The sequence below is a fragment of the Mesoplodon mirus genome (assembly GCF_964341445.2).
Source record: "Mesoplodon mirus genome assembly, chromosome: 9".
Lineage (NCBI taxonomy): Eukaryota > Metazoa > Chordata > Mammalia > Artiodactyla > Ziphiidae > Mesoplodon > Mesoplodon mirus.
The window spans coordinates 42493297-42504681 of NC_138985.1; the positions used below are offsets into that span (position 1 = coordinate 42493297).

Here is an 11385-nt window from a genome sequence, read left to right on the forward strand (position 1 = left end):
AAATTTCACTTGTTTAAATATGGCTCTGGAGAATGTGCAGTTGAAGATTATGAACATGTTATGTTTGTATCAGGGTGATGGTAGAAGCCTTTGTCTGCTAGAAAAAAACCCAATTTGTCTTTTAGCTAATTTTTCAGTTTTTGTAATTAAGATATTCCTTCTGCTTTCACCATTGGGCGGCTATTGAAGGGAAATAGAGCAATTAGGATGGCCTCACATCTTTATCATTGGCTCTACAGTTTTCCAGAAGTAGTAGCTTTTTGGCATTATGTAATGTCCTCTACCAATGACCATGTGTGAATGTTACTACATTTCCTTGTGTGACAATGTACTATTCTCTGGCAGTGCTGAGAGTCATGTAGCACACAATAAGAAATAAAGAAGCATTCTGTGCGTACTTAGATCTTTACATTTTTATTTTAAAACATAGAATTTCATATTGGTTAACACCTACTTTTAAACAGAATGATGCATTAATTAAATGCCTTGTCATAACTGTTATAAGCTCTGTTATAAAAATAAACATCTCACAACAAACTACAGTGTCAGCTCTTTAATAAATACATAAACCAAAGTTAGTAGTCAATCAGAATTACATGAACAGGCTCATAATATACAATGTGAAATTATCGTATTCCCCAATCTTATATGTCATTTAAGGCAATTTAAATTTATGTATAATTCAAAGCCAGAAATAATAAGAAACTTGCTTAATGAGAAATAGTTTCTTTCTTAGAACTATTTTATATTCAAATATTTTAATTTAAAAATACACTCTATATTAAAAAATTTTTTTTACAAAGGCAGGACTTAAACACATAGGTTATATTACTGAAATTTAAAAACATTTCTAATTTTTTTGCAGACATTTAAAAAACTTTAATGAAGTAGCTGGCAAATGTAAAATGGTTTTAAAGTTATGTTAAATATACACCAAATGAATTTCTATATTAATATGTGCAAATTTATATTTTATTTTAATTTAGAATTAAAATATTTTATATTCAATATTAATAAAATCTATGTGCCATACTTATTGTGTGGAATTGTTATCAAAATCACATTTATCTGTTGTACAGTGTAAAGTTAGTAAAGACTTTTTACACAAGTCATACAATTTCCATCCTTGATGACTGCAGTGTTTTGGGTTTTTTTATTGTTGGATTAGATTATTTTAACTGAAATAGGTTATGGAGGCTAGAAACCTGATTAATAGAGTTAGCTTACAAAGGTAAATTTTTGTGGGAAAGTAATCCAGGTAGATAAAAGAGTAGTGTTATTACTCTCAGATATTTCATTAACAGCTGCCCAGATAGCTGAACAATCGTTTCACATAAGTCAAATAATTTAAATATGCAGTTTTATGACAGTCGTTACATGGGCTTAAGGTGAATTTATCAGAGCCAAAGAAAAAAATCAAACAAAAGAACAGAAATGATAAAGAATAAAAATGTAAGAGAACTTGAAGGGAAAGTTTTCCTACAACACTGATTGGTTATATCATATTTTTCTCCTGTCATTGACATATGACATACAAGATGCTGCAAAACCTAAATGTGCAAAATCTAAATCTAAATATGATGGTTTTATGAAATATTTTTCCAGTTAATTCTGTCTAAAAGTGAGATGATCATATGCAAGTATTCTTTAGGAAGTAATAGAAAGAGTAAAAATTTGTTAACAAACCTGGGAGAAACTCACTCATTCTTGTCAGTTAGGTTAGGGTTTGCTGAAATTGTAGCCACTAGCATAAAGCATAAGAAGGAGGCTGAAAGAGCTTTTATAACCTAAAGGTCTACAGGATTTGAACTCATAATCAGATGGTTAGGCTCCATGTTGAGTTGTATGTGATCCAGATGTACTGAAAACTGACTTCACATGTTATCATAAATGTGTTATTAAATATTTATACAAAAATGAATGTCCCTGTACCCATGAACATTTGGTTAAAGATAAATTAGTATAATGTTTATTTAAGCAAAACTTCAAACACTGCATCTAAGAGGTCAACAACTGCAAGATACATTTTAGAGATGTTAAATTAAAAAGTGGATGTCTTAGAATTAATGAAATATGAACATGTATAATTAGTTACCCATAATAAATTTACCATTGAGGAATTATAAGAGAAAAGGGAAATGATCTGAAAGAATGCTAGTTTTATATTTCTTTCAAAATATATCTCAGTTTGCATTACATGAAGTGGAGTTCTTAAGGTCGATATAAATAAGAATAGTTGTAAATTAAATGTTAAGAGTAAATAAAACAATATAATATGCACATGATTGAACTCCCAAGTGGTTGTATTTCACTTGATACTTTTATTAAAATATATAGATCTCAAATCCTTTAAAATGGAAGGAAGTCGAACAGTTGTAAAAATTTAAAATTCTTAGTTTTTAATGGGTCTTTGTTCAGGTGCATAGATTCAAATAAATTTTAAAATCATTAAGAGATGTATGGAAATGAAGAACTTCATTATACCATTACAGTCAGTTATTTTTCACAATTAGGCTTATTGAGCTTGAAGTTGTGGGGCACTCTCTTAGGAAAAATGAATAGAAAAGAACAGGAGTAAGGAAAGGAAGGAAAAACCATTGAGTTTAACTTACTATATCAGGTACCAGGAGGAACATAATTCTAAGGAGAAAAATTTTCATAGTCCATCATAATCATATTTCAACGTCTTATAGATGCCCATTGTCATACATAAGAATATCTTCAATAAAGATTAAGTGTATATTAAAAATTTTTGAAATTTATTCTTTAGTGAAGTGATGCATCCACTAATTTTAATTTTGAATTTTGAAAAATTTGCCTCCAGAGAAATCTATTCTGTTTAACCTTAGATTTTTTTTTAATCTTTATAAACCGAAGCTAAATTAAACATTTAGGACATAATCAGAGTTTTAGTGAATTTCTGAGTCTTTCAGAGAATGTCTGAGACTTCATAACTATTAATAAATTTCAAAAAAAGATATCAGATGCTTATAAATGCATGTACACTGCAGTGTAAAGATATCCCCAGAGAAGTAAAATGCATACAGTTATATTGTAGTGCATATATGGCACATTTCTAAATCATGAAATACTTTAGGGCACAGAAATGCTGTCGTACCAAAAGTGTTGTTGAAGTTCTTAACTTTGTTAATCATTTAAAGTTTCATAACTCGTGTTTAATATCAGTGAATCTCAAAAGGCTCCTGTGTTCATATTAGTTGAAAATAGGCTTTATTTACATAAATTATTTAATCTAAGAATACCCTGTTTTCCCTTAACTTTTAATTAATTCTAGCTAGTCAAATATTAATTCTTTTCTCACAAGGAAAATGTCAATTATTCAAGTAAATATAAGCTCTAAAATCTTTTAAGAATTAGACCTTTAAGTAAAAAAGGAAAGCACAAGACATCACAAGCATAACTGCAGTCATCATCTAGCATTGAACTGCCTGTCAGAAAGTTTGTCCCTTCCTATGAGAAGAGCCTTGTTCCACTATAAATTAGTGCAAACTAGTGAGAATGTCAAAATATATATCCCTTTATTTTAAGAATTTCATTTTATTATGCTATTTTGGATAACTCAGCCCACATAGAAATTAGCTTATGAACATCATAATGTTTTAAAATTTTTAAATGTTTTAAAATTTTCAGCATTTCAGTGAATGGATATTTTCCACTTTTTCCTTTTTGGGGGCTGTCAAATATCCATTTATTTTCTTTTTTAAAAAGGATGCTGTGACAGGCATGCTGCAAAAAGAAGTTTTGCATTATCCTTGGTGATCAAAGGTATTTTACATAAGTGAGTCACAGTACTGAATTATGTCAATGCCGCTGATTTCTCATTTGGGGAAGGAAATACAGTTCAACCTAGCATCATAATTGCTTGGCTGCAGGGGACGGCTGATGGAGTTATTGTGTTTGTTGGCTGCAGAACAACTTATTATATGTTTTTAAATCCTCTTTAGGGTAGAATATGGAGTGGGATTTAGTCTTCATTGAAATGCAGATATCTGGCACTTTAACTCAAGTGCTGGAAGACAGAAAGTCTGGGAAGCTGATTATAAGAAGACATTTTAAAGGAATTTAAAATAAATTCCTTAGTTGTCATAGGCAAAGCTCTGTACTGCATACAGGACTGTTGGACTTCTAGCCAATAAAATCAGACTGAATAAGTCTGTAAGGATATGGTAATTGTGATGAAGTTCCTGTTGGGGAGGATAAAAGTTCATGGCCTCTGTCTGTATCAAGCTCTCTGGATGAGCACGGAGCACTGAACAACTCCAAGGGGCGCCGTTCACACAGGCTATGGTGTGAATGGACTTCCCTCTAGTTAGGCTATTTTGCAGTCTCTTAGAAGCTGATTAGCTGATAGACTGGAAGCCAACCATGGACAATTCTGTTTGAATTACTTTTTTCTGCTTTGTTTTGAAATTTTTTTATACTTAAGACTTCAGTAAATCACATCTAAAAATACTTGCCAATTGATTATTTTAAAGATTCAAGAGGTAGTATGACATTGTTCAATGAACACTGGCCTGGCAATAAGAAAATAGTTCTCTTTGAATGTTGCCACTTTGTCACTTAGGGGTTTTGGAGAAATCATTTAAACTTGCTGAGCCTCAGTTCTCTGACTAACTACAAGAGTGAATTAGCTTATTTCTAAGATATTGTCTATCCTCCTCCAATTGTGTACTTTTAGAATTCTGGTGAGTAGGGTTGAGGTGATTCAAAGAAAGAATGTCCTTAGACTGCATTGAAGGGCAAAAATAATATAGCTTAATTTAGCTTTTAATTTGAAAAATGCTACTATCTACTTGGAATAAATATTGGAGAAGACTCAAAAGTGTGGCACTTTGCTTAGAAACTTTGCAGAGTTTCTAAATATCTCGTGAATTTCCACCTGATGATTAGACAAATGAAATGGTGAAATAATCCATCCAGTTTACCAGGTAGGAAGTATAAAACTCCACATCTGCACACAACGAAGCTGTTCAAATTTTGATGCTACTTGAAGTGTACCTTATTAAATGTTCAGCTTTTAAAAGTATTCTAATAAAGTGACATTGTATTATTATTAGGTTTTATGGCAGTAGTAACTTAGCACTTATTTAATCCAGTCATCTGTGACATTATATAAACTTATCCTGTAAGAAAGAAAACCAAAATATAAAGGCAAAGAGGAAAGAATGTTAGAATTAATATCCATCTTGTAAAAGAAGAAAACAAACACACATGCATAAAACTAGTTTCAAAAGCAATATCCCTCAAGATTAAGGTTTTATCTGTTCATCTCTTGAATGAGTGAAACACTAATCATTTACTCATCTATCTGTTCTTGTCTATTCACTGCCAATTGTTGAAGTGTTTGGCAACATTAGTATAACTGCCGTATTATTTTTTCATCTGCATGTTTGGTGCAGGGATTACTGTACCCTTGTAGTGACACAATGCCAAAACTATCTCACAGCATTGTCTCTCTGGGAAGTGTAGAAATGGCGGGTACCTGTAAAGTGTAATCAGTGCTCTTCAGATGATCTACATTCTATGCTGATCTAAATAAGTTATATATTACAGTAAAGTGCTACAATGACACTAGTATCAAACAGTAGTAAGACACATTTTTCTCTGAAGAATTCAGCAGCAGTGTGAGTCACATGATGATGAGGATGCTTGTCAGTCTTCATTCGAGTGGACAACCAGCAACTGGCATGATCTAGAAAATTTATCTCCTCCTGTGACTTATAAAATTATTATTTTATAATAATAATTTTTAGGAGCGATCATTAAAAATCCAGTTTCCCATAAAGTACTTTTTTATCTTTTTAGAAGTTGCACCTGAAAGTTTCATGGGTGTTTAATTTGCTAATGTCCATTTTTATTTCTTCAGGTTTCTCACGTCGGTAGGTTACTGCTCTTGTGCAAACGCCTTGCAGAATCAACTTGTCCTTGATGGAGAGGAAATATTATCATTAATTAAGTGCCTAAATATTGAAAGTAGACAATAACATACTAAAAGTATTTATTTTTTAGAATTCACTGACCTTTTTTGAGGCTGACACCCTGTAATCTTCCGAGGACTTAATTTTATTACTATTCCATTGTAGTATCACCTGTCTAATAATAAGGACTTTAAGCAACCCAATCAAGAATGTAACTATGAAGATGATGGAAAATATCCTCAAGTAGCTTGGGCTAGAGAAACATTCTGTAAAGAAGCAAATAAATGGTTTAAAAAACTGGAATGAGTAAATCAAAGGGTTCTAACAATAATGTTAGAAGTAAATAATGTTCATCATCTCAGTAGGATCAGAGATATTTGCAAATCTACATTTTCAAAATAGAGGACTGCCATTATTGTTGATTCAAGAAGTAAACTAATTATTATTACTCATTTATTATTCAAATATTTTCAACAGAAAACTCTCCTTTGGAGAATAGCCACAATTAAGGTATTCAATAAGATTATTTCTTTGCAGCTTGATTCTATATTTGTACTAACTGGAATATGTCCAACTCCCTTAACCAAATATAATTTTATCCGTGACAGAGAGAGGGACAGTTTTTTTGGTGTGGTGTGGATCACTAAGTGGAAAATAGGATTTAAAAAATTATTTAACAGCTCCGTGCATTAACGTATGTTTTTCTTGTTATGCTTACTCCTCATTTGTTACACATCAGTAATGGAAAATAAAGTAAACATCTGCAGAAGCTAAAATTAGTGCTACTCTAATAGATGAATAAATATTTCCTTTGAAACTGCAGTGTAAGTTTTCATTATTATTATACATAGCTTCTCCAGGAAATGGGAGTGTATAATTTGGGACAATACCCAAATCTCTTTCCTCAATTGTTATTAATTTATTTTTTACTTGTCTGTTAACCAAATCTATCCTATTTTGCTTCTAAAAATTCCGCTTTTTGTTTTTTCAAGAACAGATAATTACTAGCTGGAAAAGGAAATGCAGCATTAAGAGGAGGGGCATTCTAGGTCTCTGTTTTAGCCCTAGACCTTTGGCAAACTCTAGTTGGAAAGTCTGCAGGCTCTGTGGCTGCCAGAGGTATTACCCTAGTCTAAGAGGAACATGGTTGCATAATACACAAGTACTCCACAGAACTCACCAGCTGCCCCACACTCACAAAATTACCTCCTGGCCTAAAGAAGCATGTGTTTTCCGTGCATCCTCCAGACTTTGGGGACTTCACCTAACTGTCTGAAGGTCTCCTTGAGAATGCCTTTTGGGAGGGGACCTGCCAAGGCTTAGAAGAACAGTCAGTTATGAGTGATTTGTGTCTGAAATCCCAGGGATGACCAAGCATTGCTCTTGAATACGCCAAGAATTCAGTAACAAGGGCAGGGGCTCTTCTCTAAGTGGGAAGAATTAGAGCCCAGTTTTCTCTTGGTCATAGTGATAAGGTTCCTTGAAAGAAGTGCTAAAAGGAGGCTGGAGGACTACTAACTGGAATAGAAGCACCAAATGCAAGTGCAAGTCTCCCTTTATTATGGTCTCACACGCAGAAAGAATCCAAGATGCTCTATTCAAAAGTGGTACCCTTGGTGGTGCCCAGGTTTGTGACATGGACGCCTTTCATTTCCCTTGGCTGACTTAGAATAGTTAATCAGCTAAGGAGGCACGTGGCTTGATCTCACTTAATGGCTTCTTGCCTAGTAGGAGCTTAGCCAGAAAGACCAAAAGAACACCCTTTGCTAACAAATGCCCTTTCCCTCTCCTTGCACAATAGTTGTGAAGGGGAGGGTAGCCCCCTAGCTACTAATACATTTTACAAATATTTCTAATGGGTTAGGATGGAGGAAATTTTGGGGGCTCAAATCTGCATGCATTTTTAAATTTTAAAATTTGGAGAGCTAAAAATTTAGCCCTGGCCATGCCTCTTTTCTTAGTTTAGGTCAAGCAAGGGCTTTTCCTAAGGAGCTTTAAGGGAATAGTTTTTGTAACCACACTTAGGTCAAAATAGGTTTGTTTCCTTAACATAATAAATTACATGTTGACAATAAGGGCTCTATTTATTAGGAAAGGCACTTGGCTTTGGGGTGTGATTGCTGCAGCCCCAGCTGGCAGCACATGGGCTCTTTTCAAAGCCAAATTTATTATGGGCTAAGATTAGTGTGGATGTGAGGGGAGACGGAAACAAAACTCTGGAGAAAGTTTATTCTGTGCAATCTCTCTAAGACCTGGAATTATTCTTACAGGTTAGAGGAAAGACTAGAAATAGTAGTAGCAGTAGGAACATTTTCAATGAATACATAATTTCAAGCTTCATTTCTAATTCTTATATAGTTTAACACCTTAAACCTGAACAAAATGGGGTGCTGGCTTTTGGGTTCTAATGAATTTTTGTCCAAAATGATCTTTGAACACGGCTTTCACATGTTTCTTCCATTCATATGTCATCTTTTAACTGAAAAAGTTTTTTCATGTTCACTGGCTCATTTAATCCACACAACTCTTTGAGGTTGGTATTATTATCTCTGTTTTACAGATGAGGAAACTGAGGCTCAGTGAAATTTTGTAAGAGGGCTGATATTTCTTAGCTACTAGTGTCAGGAGACATGCCTTAAGCTAAGGTCTTCAGACTAAAATTTCCATACCTTTTCCATTGTGCCATCTTTATATTAATTCACCCCTAAATTATATTTATATCAGAATGAAAATTATCAGGGAGGAATGGCCCTCTTGAAATTATGTACTTTGCAAAATCAAATCATTGCTACTTAGAATTTTTTGGCGTCACCTGAAACATGAAAGTAAATGTTCGTTTGACATGAGGAAGGTTATAACTGGAAGCAGGTTTGGATTGTGAAGGGTAATGATGGCTCCATAGACCTTGTCTCTAAGGGTGAAATGGACTCTACCTAGGAAACTCCTATTCTTGGCTCACTGAGGTCTCTCTAGAAAATCTGTTTGATATACTTCCATGGAGGTGCACAGCATGCAAATTTAGCTGGGTAGTTGAGATGGTAGTTTAATTGTTAGGTGGGAGATCTAACAATTCAGCCATACCATGGCAAATATCCTCAGCTGGTTTTATAGAGCACTATTTCTTGGAGGTTGAAAACATTGAAGCAGTTAGTTCTTTCTTTAGGATGGTTGATTATGAGCCTTTTTGGGGAATATGATTCTCTACAGATACTCTTCAGTACTTTGATTATTAACCTTTTGTTTACCTGATGTTTGGTCCACATAATGCTGTTCCTTGAGAGTACATGAGGTTTTACACCGATCAAGTATAGCTTGAGACAGATTGTGAGGGTGAAGGCATTGCACACAATTCCTGTAAGGGGAAACAAGTGAAAACATTTAATTTTTTAAAAGGTTGTAGCCTGTAGTATTTTCTGTAAAAAATAAAATAGGGTACTGCTTTAGGACAGCAGAATTGTAAAACTGGGAAAGAAAACTATGACATTTATTTGTAATCTTGGCTGAATTTAATACCATGGCAAAGTTACATTCTAACCACTTAAAATATTTTAATGTATAAAATCAACATAATGATTTTTCTGTACTGAGAAGAAAATCTCTAGGAAATGAATAAGATACTCTCACTGCAAAAACAAAACCAGCTAGCACAGATGTTTTAGAAGACGAATATTATGATACTACTAGAAAAATTTAGCAATGAACATACAGCTCAAATTTTGGTTGGGTTCATTAGAAATACCTCCATCACTCCATCATTATCTTCCTAGTGAGTTACATAACCTACAATGCATAATTTAAAAAATTTTACTTGAGAATGTCTTTTTAAAAATTGAATAAAACAAATTGTAAGGCACAGTGATATTCTGAGTAGTGGTCTTTGAGCAGGACTCAAATTGTTATTGGAAAATTAATTATTGGCACAAAACAACAATGCCACCATTATTTAACATCACCTTTCCCTTATCCATCACTTCTTTCTAGAGTGCTTCATAGTCACCACTCTTTATCTTTAAAAGAATAAAAATAAAACAATAATAACAGCTAACATTTATTCTATGATTAGTATGCACCAAGTACAAAGGTGTAGGTATTTTTTGCTTGAACATCTAATTTAATTATTTCACAGAATTATACCACGGTATTATTATTATCCTCACTTTTAATATCACGAAACTGAGGCACAAAGAATTTAAAAAATCTTGCCCTAGATCAAACAGCTAATTAATAGTAAGTTGGGAAGCAGGCAGCCCCTAAATCATCACATCGTACGTCTTAAACTTACACGAGGTTATATGTCAATTATATCTCAAAAAAGCTGGGGGAAAAACAACCCAATGAACCTTTATGAACACTGAATATTATTCTTTAAAAAAAAAACCTATTTCAAAAAAGGCAGTGAATACCTAGATAAATTCTCATGCATGGCCAAAGACTGGAGTCTAAGTCTTCTAATTCCTAAATTCCTCATTCAATTCTTTTTTAGCGTGATGATAACAATTTATCTGGAGAAGATCCGGTAACTTTAAGGTAGGCAAAATAGAAAAGGTCGAACATGAATATAATGAAGGACTGCTTTATGTATGTTTGGAATCAGGAAACACATACCAGTTTTCATTGCAGGCTGTGTGACATGTGGGACAATGTTCACAGAAGCGGCCGATGCTCCTGGGATCGGTGCACTCACACCTGCCACATACACATGTGCCTCTTCCACTGCACACTTGGCCTTTTGGATTGACACAGTGCTGGGCAGATGCTGTTGGGCACTGGCACCGATCCCCTTCCCAGCCCCTGAAGCACTGGCATTTGCCTGCCTCACACTCTCCATGCCCTGCAACAAAGACCTAAGTTATTGAGGTCACTGACTTTGTGAAGCATTTCCAAACATGAATTCCCCTTCCGTCTCCATGGAAACACACTGACAGTCAAGTGAATAGAAACAGCATCACTTTCTATTTGTCTGACATAAACAATGCCAGGACTTAGGAGTGTCTATTTTCAAAGATGTTCTATTGTAGATAATCTCCCCATGCTAATCTATTGTGCTGACAATTATGAATTCTGCCCTGCCGCAGTGGCTGCCCAACTACTTGAAGATCGCTGTACATTCAGTTTTAAATTAAAAAGACACAAATATAAAGAAGCTACAGAGGCTGACGTAATGTTGTCTGATTTGAAATTTGAAAAACGGGTATTTTATGAATAGCTTCCATAATTTTTTCTCTTAGTCACTCATTATTGCTCAGGGCCTGGGATAACTTTGAAGGTCTATTTGGCAAACCCTTTTAAGTGCTTCAGTTCTGCTAGTGCCTTGTTTAAAGATAAGATCTCTGGGGAAGTTGAAGTAATCCTTTCACATCTTCAGCACATTATTTAGCAGGTTTGTGGGACATGTGTTAAAGTATGCTGTGAGGTGTTATTAGGTGTTAAATGAGAGAAGGCAAGA

The 11385-nt window shown here is 34.0% G+C and overlaps 1 protein-coding gene across 1 annotated transcript in view; it reads right to left on the bottom strand.

The window, feature by feature from the left end:
- Positions 1-404: 404 nt before the first annotated feature.
- ITGB8 (integrin subunit beta 8) overlaps positions 405-11385 on the bottom strand; it is a gene marked incomplete at its 5' end in the record, with an annotated part of 96806 nt that continues 85825 nt past the window's right edge. The window contains 4 exons of the mRNA XM_082632046.1: positions 405-5945; positions 6042-6205; positions 9185-9291; positions 10545-10770. Of these exons, the coding sequence (XP_082488172.1) occupies positions 5823-5945; positions 6042-6205; positions 9185-9291; positions 10545-10770 (620 nt within the window). The 3' untranslated portion in view covers positions 405-5822. The remainder of the gene's footprint in view (positions 5946-6041; positions 6206-9184; positions 9292-10544; positions 10771-11385) is intronic.